Genomic DNA, 14,716 nt, shown 5'->3' with positions numbered 1-14,716 from the left:
CAGATTGATATATTATAAACCAAAAAATTTATCAATCTGAGCTAGTTTTCCTGTAGGTTGGTAGAAAATCCTTTTAGTATTAAGCCCACTTTTGTACATTTATATCCTACATTTCTGCAATGAAGAGTAAAATACTTAAATATTGCCATCCACGCTTGGTGGACGGGTTGGAGATATCACAAAAATATCTGTCTTTAAACGAATAGGTTTACTATTCTTTTCCTTTTTTTTTTTATTCTTCCTTTTTTTTAATTCTTTTTTTTGTACACCTTATTACTATTTTTCCTGTACCTCCTGCGGGTTGACTGGCAGAAAATGCTTTTAGCGTTAAGTCAACCCTTTGTACTTTTATTTGTAATATTTGTACAATAAAGAGTTAAATAAATAAAATAAATAAAAATATCTGTCCCGGCCGGGATTCCAAAGGGACCTTCGGCATAGCAGTCAGGGTCACTAACCACTACACCATAGGATCGTCCATTTTGTCTTGCGTGTCCAGAATACCTCCACGCTATAATTATTAAAATAAAACCTTGAAATTTGGGGACTGGTTTCTAGATAGAACTCAGGTTTTATTCAATCCTGTTTAGCTACATTTTTTATTTAAGACATAACTTGGCGGTCTCCTGTGTCAAGGCATTATGGATTTTAAGACCTTTCGATAAGGCTTTTAATTTAGATACTCAGTGGTATAGAATGGTAGGATGGTGTTAAGGAATGAGGTAATTCGTAAGATTGCTAACTCTAGTCTGTTTTTGAATCTCAGATACTAAATTGACAAATTCTGAACAGATCATCAACAGCCCATTGTCCCACGTTTAACTGACCTCGTTCTATTGGCGGGATATTCGACTGTTGATGAACCGTCCAGAATCTGTCAATTTAGTATCTAAGATTAAAAAACAGACTTTAGCTGAAAAAATGTAACAATAAAGGCCATTCTTCATTTTACAAAAAGCTGCGTTTGTCGCCGTTGTGAAAAGAATGTATTTATTCATCGTATATAAATTGTATTACATATAAGCAAAAAGTTGCGATAATACTAGTGGGTATAGTTAATAACATAATTATGATAACCTACTGACTAAATAATTAAAATTACTTATACTAAAAAGAAAATGCTGGACAATTTATATTTTTATGATGATCTTTCTGATATTTACAATCTACTTTTCGTACGGATAAGGGGCTCTTTGTAATGTTTGGCCAGTCAGATTAGCTTCAGTTGCTCATTACCAACGAGAATTTAATACGAACCAGATGGAGTGTCAGTGAAAAAGAAACGTCACCACAAAATAACACCCCACTGCATCCACTGAGATATTTTGAATCAGTTGGTTAGAAGATTTGTGACTTCATTCATCGTTTCTATGGTTGTGATTTGGTTGAACTTAAAACGGTTTGACACTACTACCTCACACACACACACACTCACGCCTTGTACTAATGTACTCCCTTGCGGGGTAGGCAGAGATGCATTGCTGCACCCACTTTTCGCCAGAGTATTATGTTAGTCCCAATTAGGGCATGCAATACCGTAATACCGGTATTGCGTAATACCGGGATCCCGGACAAAATCCATGGTTTTTTCAATACCGGTATTGAAAGTTAATACCGGTATTGAAGTAATACCGGAATCGGTCATTTTTTAGGCTATAAATCAAGCAATTAAGATATAGGTAGCCTTGTGCTCCTATATACTATGAAAGTGCACTTGTTTTCAACCGTTACATGCGGTTTTTGGAAACCAACTTGTAGTCCATGCGTTCTGAAATTTTAACTGTAATACTCAATTCTCGTAAAAAATATTACATAATACAGAATTTGATTGTTTTTTTTGTTGTATTTTGCCCTATACGACCTTTAAACAAAATATATGTCATTTATAACAAGGAAGTCTAATACCGGTATTAATACCGGGATCCCATTATTGAAATTATTACCGGTATTGCATGCCCTAGTCCCAATGTAATAAGGGGGCGGGCCTATTGCCAACCGGGACTACTACCTAGGACATTAAAATAGAATCAAAAGTATGTACTCACCATGTTAACAGCGCTGACAGCAAAAAAGTACCAATGCACATCCAAACCAAAGACATCGATACTACCAATATTAAAACTATTCACCATAATAAACAATTCCTCCTGTAATACACAGAAAACCAAACCGAAAATCGACAGTCCACCAATATGAAACACTGACGCCAAAAACAAAAGGATATAGCTGGAAAAACTTCCTTTTTTGGCAGCCATTTTGTTTTCCCTGTTCTAGAAAATTCAGTCCGAAAGACTTGCTCTTACGGAGTCTACAGATGGAAAAGTGTGATTGTTTGTTAGAATAATGTTCAGTTTGTGATTTGTTCATGAACTTATAACCTCAAATCTCGTCGTCGCATGTACTTTGGTCGACGTCGTGTGAGGAAAGCGTCATTGTCAGGTAGATTTACTGCCAGTTTCTATATCTCTATCTATCCATAACTGGTAGTTACTTTCATACGATTTTAACATAATCAAAAGTATCAATCTGTCAAAATCGTATGAAAGTAACTACTAGTTATAGATAGATAGAGTTATAGAGACTGGCAGTTTATCGAGGGTTTGTTGGAAATACTTTTGTGTTTATGTGAACTCTTTAGGTTTGAAATTATATTCGTAATTCATATTACCTGAGGCGAAATTGGGTAACAAATATTATTTATTATTACAGTCGTGAGTGCATATATATAAATAATATTATTGTTAAAAAAACATGTAAAATAAAATTGAAAAACATGTAAAACACAACACAAAAACAGTCTTTGCCCCGCTTTTTGGAAGAGGTCTAGGATAGGATATGCATTAAAGTAGATATACTATCTACAGAAAAGTACATACTCTGTCGAAATCTTTGTCTTTTACCAGGCTAATGGAGGAAACATTATAGACTGAAACCACTATATATTATGTAATGAACCCTAAAATATTATAATTCTATGCATACATTGTGCTTAGGTCCATCAACCCGCACTGGGTCTACCAACCCGCACTAGGCCATCGTGGTGGACTAGGCCTAAAATCCTTCCTTCATTGGAAGGAGACCCGTGCCCCAGCAGTGGGGACGTGATGGGTTGTGATGATTGTAGAAGGAGTTTGTGCTCCTACAATAAGTAATCATATAAAGCTAAGTTAATTAAAAAATACGATAGTTCGATTATGGATCGTGTATGGAATGATCTTTGGTGATAGGTAGGAGTGTAGATAAAAGTATAGGTAGATATACCTAGTGTATTATACCTACTTGGGGTTATCACTACAGTAATTTAGTAATATTAGTAACAGTAAGCCTACCTAAGTACCTACCTTTTGTACATTTTTTTAAAATATTTTTGCAATAAAGAATTAAAAAAAAAGAATAAGTAAATAAATAAGACGTTATATTAAAACTTTCACGAATTTGAGATTTCCTACGCCATTCCGAAACACTATTCATTCAGTAGACGACCGAATGGCGTAGTGGTTAGTGACCCTGACTACTGACCCTGGTCCCGGGTTCGATTCCCGGCCGGGGCAGATATTTGTTTAAACACAGATATTGGTTCTCGGGTCTTGGATGTGCCCGTAAATTTTAATTATTCTTAATGTTCTTTTGTTTGTTTGTTTCACTTTTAATTTTAATTTCGTTTTTTTGTTTTAGTTTTTTTGTGTACTTGTATTATTATTATTTTTTGGCGTGTGGTCACAGAATAATAACTAGTACCAGGTACAGAAGTCCATCTTCGCAATGGCTATCAAAGAAATATGACTCCATCCCATAAGCAATAAGATCTAATTTAGATCGCGCTCCAGCCGCACACGTTTTTATTTACTTACCTACCAATTTATTTTTGAGGGAATATGCGCCTTATTTCACTGGACTACGGTGCATAATAAGTTATACGTGGTTATACGCATTGAAAAAGAAGCCACCTTAGGGTTGCCTCAGCACCACAGACTACAACGTTTACTAAGCAACGGACTGAGTTTGTAAAAAGAATGTCATGATATTAAAACAAAATAATTTGAATTTAGAATACAAAGCTATTCCAAACTTATTTTCTATTGGAAATGACTAGTTGAAGCTACGGCAATTTCATAGTTAAAGACCTATTCATAGATCTATTATTTGAAGTAAAAGTAAAAGAAAGAGGTAGATAGGTACCTATATCTACCTAAAAAAAACATTTACTTCAGTCAAAAAATGATTTTTTTCTTCATAATGTGTGATAATATTGAGATGAAATGGATCATGATGTTCTGTTTTAGTTTAGTTGAGCACACGCGCGGAGTGACACAGGCCTGGTAAGAGTAGTGTAGGGATGGGGTGGGGTAGGGCGAAATAGGAATAAAAAATATGTATATCGATAATAGATTTTTATCATCATAGATGCCTAACTTTTACATATTTCTTAATTTCTTTCTTTGAGTCTTTAAAATGACGGTTATTAAATTTCAAAGTCGCATATATACGCAGTCTGGTAAACAATTTCAAGAGATATTCAGTTGGAAAACACGAACAAGGTACTTGCGCAGTAATAGTTCCGAATAAATTAGTTAGTTGTTTTCCTGGATTTTTTTGAATACATTTTTCAAAGTTCTGGGTGAAACTTGATTCTAAGTTTTGTATATAGTCTATAAATTCTTTTGGGGGCATTTTCAAACTTCCGTAGAATGAAGAATTCTTGTTGAAGGCTTTATAACGGGTAAACAAATTTGTTTCCCCCAACTCAGAAACTGTTTTCAGAACTTCGCTTAAATTCACGCACTTGTGCTTATTATACATTTAAACATCAGGTATCCCGAGACATAGGTCAAAGCATTTTCTTCTGGTAAATCTACTTTTCTGTAGTCTGTTTCACCCTCCAAATACACTGCAGACCTACATAATTTCTCATTGTTTTTTTCACTCGTGACTCTCAATTTCATCATGTCTTCAGCTTTCAAAAGAATTTGACATATATCAAGTTCACAATTAGCATCGGGCGAGTTTTTTAACATGTTGCAAAAAAACAGCTTTGAGAAGGCTCTTCGAAACTGGATCGGCGTTGGTTCTGTGCAACAGCCTCCTTGCTGTCTAATCGACCCAAAAAAGTTCTCCAAGACATCTTGATTTAGTCTTCTCGTAAATATATACTTAAATCCGATTTCTTTTAGGTCTCTGAACAACATTTTGATTGCTTGTATACTTATTTGAAAATTTACGAAAGATTTCATATGTTTTGTGTTATCTTTTCCAGTCCTTTTATTTATGGCTTTAATCGTTGCAAACATATTTTGAGCATCAACCAAAACTTTTTCTTGGACGTCAGTAAGTTTGAAGGCAGTTTTAAATTTATTTTTAACTTTTACCCTACTAGAATTCAAAACATCAAACAGGTTGTTGATAGACTCCATAAAGTTGGCAGTGGATCTGGCTTCTTCTGGTAATTTGCCCAAATCGATGTATGTACTGAGTGCTGCAGACACAGTATGGCTGAAAATTTGAACAGCATACTTCACTCGCATTTTTTTAAAGTTGTTGGGTTCAATGTGACACTCAGTTATTTTTGGTATTAGTTTTAAGTTTTTGTCTTTTTGGTCGTGGTAAAGTTGTTTTATAAAATCCCAAGATATTCTCTTACCGTCACAATAGAAGTCACTTGTTAGCAAGTTATTCCGTAGACATTTGATTAGGTGTGGCACGTCAAAAATATAGTAGATTTTCTTCTCATTATACACAAAAAACGGTTTTTCGGCCGACACACCTTTTATATCTTTGGCAAATTTGTCGAAGTTTGAGCCTTGGTCAGTGGTTATAGCTTTTATGTCTATTCCAATTCCGGAGAGTTTTGTAATAACTTCTTCTAACCATATATCTAGGTAATTCTTCGTAATGACGTGCACTAGCAAGTAGTGCGTATGCCAATGGTTGCTTCCATTTAAAGTAAATTCCTTGAAGCATTACCACATACGCATTGCTCGCAATTTCCGGAGTCTTCATCTGTTTTAATATCGTAGTATAAGTTTCGTTTCAGAGTCATTTCGTCTATACAAATCGTACAGTACTTGGCTTTTTCAGGGAAAGATTTTGCTTTTAATTCTAAACTTTCTAGAACTCGTTCATCCAATTTCGGTGGTATACTTATTTTTAGCTTGTTTAACGTGCTTTTGCTTGGTAATTTTAAAACAGTTTGTAAACATCGGTAAGTCTGTGGACTTGAGTATTGCAAGTTTAAAGCAAAGAGTTTATATTCTGCTTCATATCTATTACCCTTAAATTAATTTTTTAGTTTATTTTGCCACTCAATCAATTTCATAAATCTTTTACCAATTTCGTCTTCAGGATCATCGTTGCCAATTACTGGTGAATTTTTCTTTTCCAGTTCTTTTTCAATTTTTTTAATTTCTAAATCAAGTCGTCGATTTTTGGCTTTGGTCACCCTTAGGTCTTCTATAAGTTTACGTTTCCGTGGAGTTTTTGCACTCAGCAAATCTGATGTTTGTGTTTCCTTGTGCGACATCTGAGATAGTGTAGTTTGAGTTACAGCTGACTTAATTGTACCTTTTTTAGTAACAACATCAGGTATTATGTTCACTTTTGATGAAGGTTGTGCAATATCGTCGTAAGTTTTATCGATATTTGTTTGAGATGTTCCTTCTTGAGATAGATTTGGTAACGATAAAGTTGGGTTTGCATCTTCATTGAGCTTTGGGACAATTGTAATTGCTGATTTTTCAAAATGCAACGAACATACATGATAACTTGAGTGTTTCATATTATCTTTAGATAGTAAATCCTCTCTACCTATTGCCAATAACCAGGTCCGTCGCCTGAAATAAACAAACAGAACATTTTGAATGGACGAAATCCTTGCATTGTGGGTTTCCTAAAATACAACAAGTACCTACGTAATTAAGTATATCAGATGTCTAGCACCACCCATACAAGCTTTGCTTATTTTAGGGCTAGATGGCACTGTGTGGATTGATGATATGATATTTTATTCTAATTAGTACAATCATGTGAAATAATAAAATATTGTATTAATTTTTATCGATTTCAGAACGTCGACTTTGATGTGTCGCATCTCTAGTACGTTCCATTTTACCAAAGTGCGTAGTCCAGGTCGTAGTCCAATCATGCGTAAATAAAAAAAAATAAGTGTCACCCAAATCTTTCCTTGCGTAATAAATGTAGTAATCAATAAGCAAAAGACTTGAGTTTGTAAAAAGAATGTCATGTTTTTAAAACAAAATTAATTTGAATATAGAATACAAAGCTATTCCAAAACTTTTTTTCTATTGGAAATGACCATGCAATAGTATTTATGCGTAAATCGTTTTTTTTTTTAAGTGTAACCCAAATCTTTCCTTGCGTAATATGTAATAATACCACAGAATAATAACTAGTACCATAATACTAATAATCAATAAGCAAAAGACTTGGAGTTTGTAAAAAGAATGTCATGTTTTTAAAACAAAATTAATTTGAATTTAGAATACAAAGCTATTCCAAACTTTTTTCTATTGGAAATAACCAGTTAAAACAATGACAATTTCATAGTTAAGATATTTTGAAGTACATAAAATATGTATGAATCTAAGTAGGTACCTAAAACATTTAATTTTGTGAAAACATGTTTTTTTTCGCTATAATTTATATTATGGATATAATTTATATTATGATACAGAACGTGTTAGTTTCGTTAAGCACTAATCCCACTCAGCGCACATTTTATAATCGATTCATTAATACATTTTGAAGGTAATGTGTCTGTAAATTTAATAATTTAACGAAAAAAATATTGGAATAGACTTTGTTCAACATGGAGAAAAAAAGGGTTTGTAGTTCGGATTAATTTCATTTCAAATAAGGAACGTAGAAGAAATCAATAAAATACTTAGATTAGTTTTACCTGTCAGCATCTTTTGGTAATGTAAAAAAATTTAAATTTGGATCACGATCCGTATTTAAGCAATTAAATACGGCACAGTATTTTTTTGCTGCTTTTTTTCTATTCATAATTCGCGCGCGCGTGTATCGTCTTCCGCTTGCGGCAGCCGACTAGATTTGCCCCCTCGATGGGGCAGGCGCCAGGCTGGCGCCTGCGCCGCCCACGCGCGGAGTGACACAGGCCTGGTGTGGTGCTAGACACCGAATAAAGACTTTTTATCTTTATCTATCTTAAAATGGCAATAGGCCCGCCCCCTATTACATTGGGACTAACATAGGTAACACTCTGGCGAAAAATGGGTGCAGCAATGCACCTCTGCCTACCCCGCAAGGGAGTACATTAGTACAAGGCGTGAGTGCGTGTTTTTTTTTTATTCATTGAATGACGTTTCCCTGATGACGTTCAGCCGGCAATTGTTTTGGTGAATGTTCATATTTAAATGACCGATATCAGTTGAGGGTTGTTCAATTTTCTCGATTGGTTGCTTTTATTTTATGTTACTAAACACAGCGCCAGTGTTGTCAATGTTGGGCAAGTGTTGGCCCAACGGTAACCAAAGCTAGCTATTTGACGGTCGAATGGCGTAGTGGTTAGTGGCCCTGACTGCTATGCCGAAGGTCCCGGGTTCGATTCCCGGCTGGGGCAAATACTTGTTTAAAGACAAATATTTGTACTCGGGTCTTGGGTGTTGATATTTATAATTAGTATGTATCTATCTATGTATTTGTGTAGATATATCAGCTGTCCGATACCCATAACACAGGCTCTGCCTAGCTTGGGGTCGGATGGCTGTCTGTGAGATGTCCCCACATATTATCATTATCATTATCATTATTTGATCAAATGGTAACTAACAAAAGTTGGGGACTGGCTCGTAGTAGATATGTTATTTATTCCGTAATTGTACTTGGGGTTATATTATAACTACTTAGTAATAAGTTATATTAAAACTTTCAATCTCTCGGGTCCCGGTTGCTGCTTCGGCAGCAGTCGTTAAGCTTAGACAGAGGCCTTCGGGCGGCTTAAAACATCTGACAGTCGGGTTGCCCACTTACAAAAAAAAAATGTACCCGACAACTCTCTCAGCACAAGCTTGCTTGTGTTGGGTCCACCAACCCGCACTAGGCCAGCGTGGTGGACTAGGCCTAAAACCCTTCCTTCATTGGAAGGAGTCCAGTGCCCCAGCAGTGGGGACGTGATGGGTCGTGATGAAAACTTTCAAGAATTTGTGGCAGGTTGGCGACTAGGAAGTCTTCTTCTTCCTTGCCTTATCCTTATTTAGGGTCGGCTTTGTTGGTCATGTCACGCCATTTTACCCTATCCTCTGTCATATCCTCATTCACTCCACACTCTCTCATATTTTCTTTCACGCAATCAAGCCACGTCTTTCTTGGTCTTCCTCTCTTGCGCCTTCCTTCGGGTCTCATTTCCAACACTTTCTTTGTCACATAATCATCTTCTCTTCTCATGACATGCCCAAACCAAGAAAGACGATGGCTTTTCATCTTCTCCACTATAGGAGCCACTTTCATACTTCCCCTTATATACTCATTTCGTATTCTATCTTTTCTTGTAACACCACACATCCATCTCAACATTCGCATCTCTGTCACATGCATCCTTTTCTCATCGCATACTTTGGTTGCCCAGCACTCAGCCCCATACAACATCACCGGCCTTATGACGCTTTTATATATTTTGCCTTTGATCTTAATTGGCATCTTGCGATCACACGTCGTGCCGGTGAGTTGTTTCCATTTCATCCATCCTGCATTCATTCGTCTCGTCACATCCCTGTCAATACTTCCATCACTCTGTAGAAGGGAGCCGAGGTATCGGAAATCCTCACCTACTGCCAGTGGCGAGGTACCCAGAGATATCGACGCAGCTGAAGTAGGCCCTCCGAATTGACAGAACATATATTCTGTTTTGGTCCTACTCAGTCTCAATCCCACACTCTCTAGGGTATCTCGCCACTGGTTCAGTTGCACCTGTAATTCATCCCCACTCTCATCGACAAGCACGATGTCGTCTGCAAAGAGCATGCACCAGGGCGCCTCCTTCTGAATTGCAGATGTTAATGCATCCATTACCAATAAAAATAGGTATGGACTCAGGGATGAACCCTGGTGCACGCCTACTCTGACCTCGAACCTATCGGTGACCCCGACTGCGGTGCGGACCTGTGTGTTGGCACCTGCGTACATGTCCTGAACAATACTTATGTACTTTACGGGTACACCCTTGTTCTGCAAGCACCGCCACAACAGGTCTCTCGGGACTCGATCGTAAGCCTTCTCAAGGTCAATGAACACCATATGCAGGTTTCTTTGTACAGCTCGAAACTTTTCCATCAATTGTCTCACTGCGAATATGGCGTCCGTTGTACTCCTTCCAGGCATGAAGCCAAACTGGTTTGCCGATACTGTCGACTCCCTCCTAATCCTACTTTCGATAACCTTCTCATACAACTTCATCGTGTGTGCCATCAACTTAATTCCCCTGTAATTTCCGCAATCTTGAATATCTCCTTTCTCCTTATAAATTGGCACCAGATAACTCCCTCTCCAATCAGTTGGTATTGACTCCTCTGCGAAGATTTTATTGAAAAGATAGGTCAACCAATAAATACCATCATCTCCCAATAATTTCCAAACTTCTACAGGTATGTTATCTGGGCCAACAGCCTTCCCATTACCCATTTTTCGTAATGCAAGCTTGACTTCCCATTCATTAATCTTATCTACCATTCCTAAATTAAGGCCCTGCGGTTCCGGTAAACCAACTCTATCATTCTCTACATTCAGCAATTGGGCAAAGTAATTCTTCCATCTCACCTTTATTTCTTCATCTTTCGTTAATACTCTTCCATTCTCATCTTTCATACATCGTATCTGAATCATATCTTTTGCATTTCTTTCCCTATTACGCGCTAATCTAAATAGCGCTTTCTGTCCTTCCGGCTTTTCAAGTTGTTTATACAGTTCTTCTTGTACTTGGGACCTTGCAATCGCCACAGATGTTTTAGACTTCTTCTTCATAAGCTGATATATTTGCCTTATTTGTTGGCGACTAGGAAGTAACTTTAGCTATTTGACGGAAAGTCTAGAAGGACTTGTGACCTTACTTAGACTAAGGCTAAATGTGTGAATTAATAATCTGGTACAGTATCAAGGTGAGACACTTTTTATTTTATACATCAATCGTTTTCTTAGTTTATTTTATTCAGGGTGTTCTTTGATCAGTAGACTTCCTTTTAGTAACCACCACGATACCCGTTTTAAACTACCTGATATATTTATAGTGATCTGTAATTCCCGACGACTTGGTCATAAACTACAGGCACTATACCTTCAGTCAGACGGCAGTCTGACATCAGGGATCCATGGAGCGGTGGATCTAGCCCCTGGCCATATAGCACGGGGTGCTATTAAGACGTGACAAAAGTTCTCTGTCGCGCTCGCTCTTGAGGCTGCGCGAAGTGAGGGAGTGCGATGCTAAACTTTTGTCACGTCTTAAATGTGCCCCGTACTAACCCTTATGCAGCGTATAGCCACAGCACTCACAAGGAGAGTCAATATTTAAATGTTGAGACATACATCAAATATTTAAAATCTATTGCTGGCTTGCTCTAATACTGTAATGTCAAAGCGAACCAGCGATATATTTAATTACGATTAAACACCAAATAATGCAAGTCACCCTAAATAAGCAACTTTTAGGTCAACATTTCTACAAGGAGTTGCAAAAAGGGTATACTAAGCCGAAACCTACATGTGCAGCATGTTATATCTAAGCCCGAAAAGAATTAATTTCATTGAATTTCAAAATTCGTGAAAAAAATATATCATTTTCCATAGAAACTTTGATGGTCATGTAACTTTTTACTATAGAGAACGACTTCTTTCCGATTTTTTTAAAATTATGATTTTATTTTCGTCCTTAGATAAAAATATAGCGTGCACATGTAGATTTTGGCTTAGTATACCCTTTTTGCAACACCTTCTCCCTGTATAGGGGTTTTGTCTTTGGTGTAGACATTTGCCAAACTTGGATCTTTCTAAATAAAATAGGTATGTTTTGGTATGAAGGTGTGAAAAGAGATAACCTATCATTATCACGATAGATAAATAATAAATTTATTAGTATTAATGCCTTGATACAGACCTAATAATAATGACAATTAATGAAAATTATAAAAACATTGTAATTATAAATATACTTACAACGTTCCAATTGGTCAAATAAAGAGTCATCAAATTCACAGCCTCCCATATTTTGGGATGTTTCATTTGTTCTTCAGTCACTGTTAAAATAATCTTCAGTCCGAAAACCAAAACAATTTGTTTTTCACAAAAGCACACTAAATGAAAAAGAGTTTTTATCACTGAAAGGTAACTAAACTTTTTTGATTCTAATGAACTCGCGCTTTGCGCATTCGCTTCCATTTTTGAATTTTCGAACGCAAACGTTTTACTTTTAATTATTTTGGTGGGTTTTTAACACTGGCCATTTATAAAAAAAGAAGTTTGTAGCAATAAAAAGTTTTTTCACCGGCGAATAATAATTTTCGGTCTACCGGATCTGACTCGCGCATTAGTATTATAGTTCAAGAATAATAAATATAGTTTCGTATTCATCATGGACTGGTTTTGGAGGCATTATCAAATCTAAGGTTAGGCTTATGCGCATTTTGACATTGACTGTTGAAAATCTACCGGCTGTGGTGGGGGAGCCTCCCACTTTTTTAAATAGGTTGGGCGTAACATAAAAATCGCTCTTTTTATACACTCACGAACTATGAATAAGTTCCAGAGGCAATAGCAACAAATTACTCCTAAACGGAAAAGGCTAGCTTAATGACGCCGTCTACAATATTGAGGTAGGTACATTTAATAGACCCTAAATCGTAAATATTCTGTTCTTCATCACGACCCATCACGTCCCCACTGCTAGGGCTCGGGTTATTTTCAATGAAGGAAGGGTTTTAGGCCTAGTCCACCACACTGGCTCATCTAGTCGATACTGTAGTAGAATATAGAATAGATTATTATTTATTAATTATGTCTTTACTGGTCACCAAAATAACATTTAACAGACGAAAATTAACTATAAAGCGTCTTATCGCTCTTACAGGCATCATCTTTACTAAATAATTTTTACCCCAAAATTATACTTCAAAACTTAGAACCAGTTACATTATTTTGTGTCAGTTTTATAAGCCTTGACATATTTATGAATAAAAATATCTCATCTCGCGCTCTTCTCCAAAATGGCAAATTCTGTTGCGCAACTTTTTTGTCACAAAAATCCTGACTCCTTTGTTTCACATTCAAAAACAAAGGAAAAAACAAGCCGCATTTTGTTTACTGTCAAAACGTTTAAAACACCCTCATAACAACCATTGTATCAATGGATAAGGTCACAAAAAATATACTAACCGAACTAATTCAAAATAAGAGCTCAGTGGTAGACGAGGGGTGTTATTTGTCGAGACGTTTCTTTTACACTGACACTCCATCTTGTTTGTATTCAAATAATTTCGACTTTTCCTAACTATGGATATCTTTAGAACGTTGAGTTGTGTACGAGCTATTTGCAGATTAAAACCAGATGAGAGTTGTAAGCCACACTTTAAGTCTCTCAAAATACTTACTTTCCCATGTTTATACATATATGAAGTTGCGGTGTTTGTAAAAACCAACCCAAATCTGTTTGTCAAAGTCTCCCAGACACGTCACAGATCAATTAGGTCACAATATATGAATTACGTCAGTTATCCGTCGTCAAAAACTGCGTTGATGCGGAAAAATATATTATGCATGGGACCAAAAATTTTTAATAAAATTCCGAATTATCTCCACAGTCTAAATTATAATTTGTTTAAAAAGAAATTGTATGAACTACTAGTAGGAAAATGCTATTATACAATAAACGAATATTTGACTGATGAAACACTATAACATTATATAATTAGTAATTTTATTCAATATTGACATTTATTAATTGAGACATTATTGTATTAACAAAATTCATTAAGTAATATACCTAATATTTTTTTTTGTACCTAACATTTAAATTATGAAGAAAGCATGTGTGCATGATTTGCATGATGATTTGTACATCTGTGACCAGATAGAACATAGAGATCTCAACATTGTACTTAACACCTATTATTCATACATTACCTATGTTCACAAATAAAGAATTGATTTTGATTTTGTTGATATTGCTTTGACGCAACTTTAGTTGCTAGTCTGATGTCGCTCCAAAACCAGTTTATTTTAATTATTCAAATGCTAATCGTCATCTCAAGTTCAATGTATTTCCTGAGTCACAAACAACGTTTTCCAGCTATATAATAATTCTGGCTAAACCAGGGGCGTTTAATAATCTGTCCTCGGTTTTCCTCATTCAACCAACCATTACAGGTTTGATAGTTTGTCGAAAACTATAAAAGTTTTATTTTCCTCGCATACAAAGTGGCGCTTCTAGCGGAAACTATCATGAAACTTTTGACAGATATGCAGGTGACAGAAGAATACCAAAACTTTTATCGTTTACATAAATTGCAACACTCATAGGTACTAGAGGCCCTGTTGACTCAAGTCGCTAACGTAATTCGTATGACATCTTGATCAGCGCCACTGTCGGTAACGTTAGAAAGTAATAAAGTGCATACAAATCAAATTCCAGCGACTTTCCTATCTTTTTTTTTTTTTTTTTTTTTTTAAAGATTTTATTATCACTCCACAGACTTTATGT

General features: G+C 36.0%; 1 protein-coding gene across 2 annotated transcripts in view; it reads right to left on the bottom strand.

The window, feature by feature from the left end:
- LOC105381231 (androgen-dependent TFPI-regulating protein) overlaps positions 1-12,631 on the bottom strand; it is a 37,288-nt gene extending 24,657 nt beyond the window's left edge. Inside the window, exon 1 of one of the 2 annotated variants that reach the window (XM_038114314.2) lies at positions 12,178-12,631. In XM_038114314.2, coding sequence (XP_037970242.2) covers positions 12,178-12,399 — 222 coding nt within the window. In that variant the 5' untranslated portion in view covers positions 12,400-12,631. Of the gene's footprint in view, positions 1-2,045; positions 2,454-12,177 lie in introns of those variants that run through there. The other variant, XM_048633486.1, reaches the window with a different exon arrangement.
- Between the last annotated feature and the right edge of the window lie 2,085 nt (positions 12,632-14,716).

The sequence above is a fragment of the Plutella xylostella genome, chromosome 2 (genome assembly GCF_932276165.1).
Source record: "Plutella xylostella chromosome 2, ilPluXylo3.1, whole genome shotgun sequence".
NCBI classification, from domain to species: domain Eukaryota; kingdom Metazoa; phylum Arthropoda; class Insecta; order Lepidoptera; family Plutellidae; genus Plutella; species Plutella xylostella.
Note: the sequence above shows the minus strand (reverse complement) of the source record. Positions and strands in the feature narration are given on the sequence as shown.